The sequence below is a fragment of the Musca domestica genome, unplaced genomic scaffold (assembly GCF_030504385.1).
Source record: "Musca domestica strain aabys unplaced genomic scaffold, Musca_domestica.polishedcontigs.V.1.1 83, whole genome shotgun sequence".
Taxonomy (NCBI): domain Eukaryota; kingdom Metazoa; phylum Arthropoda; class Insecta; order Diptera; family Muscidae; genus Musca; species Musca domestica.
This window is the reverse complement of record NW_026712415.1, coordinates 75,245-82,931: the sequence shown is the minus strand read 5'-3', so window position 1 is coordinate 82,931 and position 7,687 is coordinate 75,245. Positions and strand designations below refer to the sequence as shown.

Genomic DNA, 7,687 nt, shown 5'->3' with positions numbered 1-7,687 from the left:
CCGACATTTTTCAAAAACATATTTTCTGCACAGAAAGAGAAACGATTATCCGATTTTGCTCCAACTTTGGAAATAATAATATGTACGTCATTGCTAGATCATGTTAGAAAATGGACAATGTCGGTCCACTCCATCGACGCCCTCCCCCACAAATGGTCAAAATTTGGAATAATTACAACCCTTATAAAATGTGATGTAAGAGTCCGATTGTCTTCAAATTTCACATATCCCAATATTTTTATAAACTCAAGATGTGGTACTAAGATGGACTACATCGGTCTACTCCTTCTGGTACCTGCCCCACAAAAGGCCGAAATTTTTAATATCCATGAAGCTCATAAAACGAGAAATTAATATCCGATTCCATTTAGACTATGCACATCTCAATATTTCCATCAACACAGGATCTGTTGAAAAAACGGTAGAGATCAGACCATTCCTTCTGGTACATCCCCCAAGAAAGGTCAAAATTTTGAGTAACCAAAACGGTTACTAAATCTGAAAATTTTTTGTATAACTGGCCTATTCTATTATTGTTCGTATTGTATCACACCCTGCAAATAGCTTATCCTAAAATTAGCTGTTTGTGGTTTTGCCGATGACTTAGATATTTATTATACCTCCGAAAAAACCCATATTGTGTATCTCTCTCCTCTCTCGCGGTTGAAGATGATGAATTTCTATTCAGTTTAAGTACTTCTTCCGCCAAGTGTAGTCCACATCAGAATACCAACTCTTCAGAATGATTCTGAAAGTGAAATATTTGCTACGACTTTTGAGTGATTTCATAATTGTCACATTCCTGTTGGCCTTGTCGCTAAACATCTCCAAGATATGGGGGCCAATAAAGAAGCATGGCTTCGTTTGTGGTGACACCTCGCTCATATATCCCCTGCACAGGGATACGGTCACTTATGTGTGGCTCTATGGCATTGGTTTGGGCATTCCCGTGGTGATGATTGTGGCCCTTGCACTGGTGGAGAATTTCGTGCTGAATAGTCGACCCTCTAAGAATTTGCTGAGATCATGGCTAATGATCCACGTCTCTTTGCTGCCCTTCCTGTTCGGATTTGCCGCTGAACGTTTGCTAAAGGAAATTGGCAAATTTGCTGTAGGCCGTTTAAGGCCATACTTTTTTGCAGTTTGTCAACCTGTTCTCGCCGATGGCACCAGCTGTGAGTGGGAGGAGAATCAGGGAAAATACATTGAACACTACTCATGCCAGGGTGCAGCCAATGCCGACAATATCTCTCACCTAATTAACTATGCAATGCGTACATCCTTTCCCAGTGGTCACGCCAGCCTGACCGTTTACGCCATGACCTTTGTCGTTTTCTATCTGCAACGGTTTGGCCGTTCCCTGCGCCTCTATCGTGCCTGCTTTGGCCTTTTCGTGCCGTTCCTGCAATTCGCTGCCGTACTCTGGGCCTGGTTTGTGGCCATTAGCCGTGTGACGGACTACAAACATCATGCGTCGGATGTTTTGGCTGGCAGCCTGTTGGGCTTAGGTGTTGGTATTGCGGTTTGCCGCCATGTCCATGGTCATCTAAAAGGTGGTCGGGCATTCCTTGAGGCCATCAATATGCCGAAGAAATCACCTGTAGTGAGGCGGAATGAAAGTGTGCAAGAACAAGAACCACAACAACAACAACAACAACAGCCACAACAACAACAACAACAGCGACAACAACAAGAACACAGGGAACCTGTAGCGGAATCTGTGGCCAGTACATATGTAACACCGTCCACATCACTTTCAGAGGTTCCATCCTATATAACCGAAGTTCAAGTTCAACCATGAACCTGTGGGGGAGGAGGTTAGAGAAGAGTGTTAATGGCTAGAAATAGCCATGTGGGTGTATGTGTGGTTGTGCAACCGAATGTAAATTACGGCGTTTATTTTTGTAAATAAAATGTATTAATAAAGCCTAATTGCGGTTCCGAACATGAGGTAGATTTTTTTGACTAACATCAAATGAGCGACGAAGAAAATTTCATGCGAAGTGACAAATCTCTAAAAAAAAATCAATGGAGGTCATCTTCTTTCCATGGAAAACGTCAATTTTAATGTTCTTCTCATCACTGATGATCTCTTCTATAGAAAAAGTGTTTTCTATAGAAACATTTTTTTTTATGGAAAAAGCCATTTTCTATGGAAAAAAGTCTTTTTCTATGAAAAAAGGTCACTTTCTATGGGAAAAAGTCTTTGTTCTATGGAAAAAGTCTTTGTTCTATGGAAAAAGTCTTTCTTCTATGGAAAAAGTCTTTCTTCTATGGAAAAAGTCTTTGTTCTATGGAAAAAGTGTTTTTCTATGGAAAAAAGTCTTCTTCTATGGAAAAAAGTCTTTTTCTATGGAAAAAAAGTCTTCTTCTATGGAAAAAAGTCTTTTTCTATGGAAAAAGGACTTTTTCTATGGAAAAAGTCTTTTTTTCTATGGAAAAAGTCTTTTTTCTATGGAAAAAGGTCTTTTTCTATGGAAAAAGTCTTTTTCTATGGAAAAAGTCTTTTTTTCTATGGAAAAAGTCTTTTTTTCTATGGAAAAAGTCTTTTTTCTATGGAAAAAGGTCTTTTTCTATGGAAAAAGTCTTTTTCTATGGAAAAAGTTATTTTCTATGGAAAAAAGGTCTTTTTCTATGGAAAAAAGGTCTTTTTCTATGGAAAAAGGACTTTTTCTATGGAAAAAGTCTTTTTCTATGGAAAAAGTCTGTTTTCTATGGAAAAAGTCTGTTTTCTATGGAAAAAGTCTGTTTTCTATGGAAAAAGTCTGTTTTCTATGGAAAAAGTCTGTTTTCTATGGAAAAAAGTCTTTTTCTATGGAAAAAAGTCTTTTTCTATGGAAAAAGTCTTTTTCTATGGAAAAAGGTCTTTTTCTATGGAAAAAGGTCTTTTTCTATGGAAAAAGTCTTTTTCTATGGAAAAAGTCTTTTTCTATGGAAAAAGTCTTTTTCTATGGAAAAAGTCTTTTTCTATGGAAAAAGTCTTTTTCTATGGAAAAAGTCTTTTTCTATGGAAAAAGTCTTTTTCTATGGAAAAGTTTTTTTCTATGGAAAAAGTTTTTTTCTATGGAAAAAGTCTTTTTCTATGGAAAAAGTCTTTTTCTATGGAAAAAGTCTTTTTCTATGGAAAAAGTCTTTTTCTATGGAAAAAGTCTTTTTCTATGGAAAAAGTCTCTTTCTATGGAAAAAGTCATTTTCTATAGAAAAAGGTCTTTTTCTATGGAAAAAAGTCTTTTTCTATGGAAAAAAAGTCTTTTTCTATGGAAAAAAGTTTTTTTTTTTATGGAAAAAAGTATTTTTCTATGGAAAAAGGTCATTTTTTATATTAAAAGTCTTTTTCTATAGAAAAAGTCTTTTTCTAAAGAAAAAGGTCATTTTCTATGGAAATAGTCTTTTTCTATGGAAAGTCTTCTTCTATAAAAAAGGTATCTTTCTATGGAAAAAGTCTTCTTCTATAGAAAAAGTCTTGTTCTATGGAAAAAGTCTTCTTCAATAGAAAAATCTTGTTCTATGGAAAAAGTCTTCTTCTATAGAAAAAGTCTTTTTCTATGGAAAAAGTCTTCTTCTATAGAAAAAGTCTTTTTCTATGGAAAAAGTCTTTTTCTATGGAAATCTCATTTTCAATACCAAAAGTCCAAAAGCAGAAAAAAGACCCTGAAGGGTAAAAGTCATATCCGAGAAACTTCTCTGTTTGTGAAAGAATGTATCCCAGATTTTTTTTAGAAAAGAATTAAAAAAAAAGTAAGTCACTGCTTTCCTCTCATTGACTAATTTACAGGCTGAACGAGTGGCCATAATTTCCTCAATATATAAATTGTGTTCACCAGAAACAAATAATCGACCGACTTACCCAGACAGCTATCGACAATAATTCACCTGCCCATTAATTCCAAACAAATACTTAACATTTTTTTTTTCAATTTGTTTTTATTACAATTTTCACGATTTTTATTCTCGCCGCGATTTAATGCAATTCAATTCATTTCATTTGAAATGAAAACGTTTACGAATGACATGACTAATGACAGCTGGAGAGGTGCATTCAATGTAGCAGCGGCGGTACTTCTTTCGTAAGTGAAATATGAAAAATGCGAAAAGAAAATCGATATGAAAACTGCATTTTGTGCCTACCCACCAACAACTGGATGTAGGAGCACCACCTGAAGCGCAAGAGGGGTGGGTGGTGGGGAGAAGTTGTGGCCCCATAAGACTCCATCTTTCCAGCAGCGGCATTCATTTCTTCACCCCACCATCCATCCATCCATTCATTCAACGAATGAATGGCCAGGCATTCAATCGATGGCAGGCATGTTTACATTAATGTTATTTGCTTGTTTTAAAATGAGATATCATCGATACTTATACGTAAGGAGTATTATCCATGTTTATGTTTATAATTTTGAGTTGTGTTCTTTTTTTAATTTTTGTATTCACTTAAATACTCAAATCGTTTTATGGAACATGTGTTATGCATTTTCAAATGCAATCATAATTATTACAATAAAAAACAGATTTTTTCAGAAAAAAAAAAAAACAAGTAAAAAAACTGTAAGTTCTGCCGGACCGAACTTTGAATACCCTCCACCATTTGGAACGAATTTGGCGATTTTCAAAAAAAAAAAAAAAATAAATCCGTTGAAAAATCTGTAAACTTCTTAAAAATACCAAATGTAGCCGTCATATTAGGGTCTACATGACGACGTGGACCTACATAGGCAACAATATTCAAACGCGACAATTGAAAAAAATCGGTGAATAATGTAGCTAAAATCGTCAATATAGGGAGATACTATTAAAATGGGGGTTATACCAAAATGTGGAACTGCACAGATAATTTTCTGCCTAAGGCTGCAGTATCCATTACGAACTTTAAATACCAAATTTGAAACAATTCCGGTAAATATTGTCGCTAAAATCGTCAAAATACCGAATATCGGGAGGTACCGTTATATAGGGGCTATACAAAACGTGGAGCTGCACAGACAATTTTCTACCTAAGGTTGCAGTACCTATTACGAACTTCAAATACCAAATCTGAAACATCTCGGTGAATAATGTCGCTAAAATCATCAGAATACCGAATATCGGGAGGTAGCTTTGTATGGGGGCTATACGAAGAGAGCAGTGGAAATTTCTTCCAAAACAATTTAAAAAGTATCAGTCGGTTCTGCCGACAGATGTATAACCTCAGCCAATGTCCGTTTATTTGAATATATATTTTGATTGCAGACTTATCAGACCTAAGTAATTTTGCATTCGACCTAAGTTTGATATAAATATTACAACGTTCCAGATTAGTCGATTTGTAATATACTATTTACAGGGTGAGATAAAAAAACTGCAACAAAGTCAAATATCAAAATTTTTAATTTTTTTTTTAATTTTTATTGAACAAAAGTAAAAATGTTGGTAATAGCATCAAATTTTTGAATTTAGGCCATATTTTTTTTGGCACGAATTATGGCCTTCAAACGGCCAATGAAACCGTCACACGCTGCCCGAATGTTACTCTGCGGTATTTTGGCCCATTCCCGGCGAAGCGCTTGCTTGAGCTGATCGACACTTTGGTATTTTTTAGTTCCAACCTTGCTTTCCAAAATAATCCAGGCACAATAGTCCAACGGATTAGTATCCGGAGATTTTAATGGCCATTGTGCGCTGCGACACGGATTTCGATCAAGTCGCTTCTTGACTTGGCGGACCATTTCTGCTGATGTTGCTTTTTTCTTCCGACCACTTCATTGACGTCCGTCTGCACTACCAGTATCACGGTAAAGAGCGATGGTACGAGACACAAATGATTTTTTTCACATTTAAATGCAGCAGTAATCTAACGATAACCACTTGTGGTTTTCCAGCCAAATACAGGGTTGCCCATATTCGACGGACACATGACTCTTTGGGCCCATTCCAATCGACGAGGCTTGTCCGCAGGCAACATTCTTTGCGTCAATTGAATTTTGTACGGGAACAAATGCAAATCAATGTGAATAATCCGTTGTAAAGTGGACCGAGCCATGCCCAACTGCTGAGAACGGCGTTTTTGGGATGTTCTTGGGGACCTCTCAACACTGGCTCGTACGGCAGCGATATTCTCGGCCGATCGCCTTGGTCGACTTTTATATGGCCTCTTCGGATTAGAAAGAGCCTTACCAGTCGAAAATTTTTCGTATAAACGCTTAATGGTGTTCTTAGAAGGCGCACTTCTCACATTTTTTTAAGTTTTAAAAGCACGTTGAGTTTTCACAATTGACTTCTTCTGTTGAATGTAGATTTCAACTATTTAGAGCGCTTGCATGGCGTGTATGGTAAAAATCTGCTTGGACTGACGCTTCAAACGCGGTATGTCATTAAGTGATGTGACATCACTGTCAAAAGTTATGGCGTTGCCAGATGGGTCCGTCGAATATGGGCAACCCTGTAGATTGCTGACTTATCAGACCTAAGTCATTTTGCATTCGACCTCAGTTTGACATAAATATTACAACGTTCCAGATTAGACCTAAATCGATTTGTAATATATTATTTACAGGGTGAGATAGAAAAAATGCAACAAAGTCAAACGTTATAATTTTTAATTTTTTTTACATTTTATTGAACAAAAGTAAAAATGTCGGAAATAGCATACAATTTTAGAATTTAGGCCATTATTTTTTGGCACGAATTATGGCCTTCAAACGGCCAATGAAACCGTCACACGCTGCCCGAATGTTACTCTGCGGTATATTGGCCCATTCCCGACGAAGCGCTTGCTTGAGGTGATCGACACTTTAGTATATTTTAATGCCAACCTTGCTTTCCAAAATACTCCAGACACAATAGTCCAACGGATTGGTATCCGGAGATTTTGGTGGCCATTGTGCGCTGGAATCGAGGAACCTCATTTTATAACCATTCTTGGGTGGCACGTGCTGAGTGCGATGGTGCTGAGTCCTGTTGGAATGTCTAAGGTCTGCGGGCAAAATGATTGCGAGCCCAAGGCTTCAATATCATCGCAATAATTTTCGGCATTTATTTTCATGCCACGGTCGATTAATACGAGCGCCTGTTATGGCAACTCACACCATCACCATGACCGGCCCTTGAGTTCTGGTGGCCAACCGAAGGTGCACATTTTCAGCTGACCTCGTTGGCAAGTAAACACGATCATATTTTATGTTTACAAGCTGCTGGACAACGAATGTTTTCTCATCGGAGATCAGAGAAAACCAAATTCGGCAGTTCGCCACTTTCTGCCAAGCGAAGCAACTCTTTAGCTCTTTTGAGTCTATTTTCTTTCTGATGCTGTGTAAGTTCTTGCACTTTTTGGAATTTCAATGGATTTACCCAGAGCTCATTTTTCAATATTTGCCGAATGGAATATTGCGATAAGTTCAGCTCATGAGCCAATTTTCGGCCACTGCGATGCGGGTTTCGATCAAGTTTTTCGAAACATTTCTATTGATGTTGCTGTTTTCTTCCGTCCACTTCCTTGACGTCGGGCTACGCTACCAGTATCGACCAAGCGATGGTACGAGACACAAGAGATTTATTCACATTGAAATGCTGGAGTGCTCTAACGATAGCCACTTGTGGTTTTCCAGCCAAATATAAAGAAATCACACTATCACGTTTGAATTTAATGACGAATAACTTTTTTTCTGGAAATTTCTCACCAAAATGCGTTTGTACGCTTGTAAACTATATAATG

General features: G+C 37.3%; 1 protein-coding gene across 1 annotated transcript; it reads left to right on the top strand.

Moving 5' to 3' along the window:
* Positions 1-680: 680 nt before the first annotated feature.
* Positions 681-1,932, top strand: LOC101889071 (putative phosphatidate phosphatase). The gene has a single exon (XM_011294837.3). The coding sequence runs from the start codon at positions 743-745 to the stop codon at positions 1,799-1,801; it is 1,059 nt and encodes a 352-aa protein (XP_011293139.2). The 5' UTR covers positions 681-742; the 3' UTR covers positions 1,802-1,932.
* Positions 1,933-7,687: the final 5,755 nt, after the last annotated feature.

Coding starts and splice junctions, on each gene's coding strand:
- LOC101889071 (XM_011294837.3), top strand. CDS start 743: ATGATTCTGAAAGTGAAATATTTGCTACGACTTTTGAGTGATTTCATA.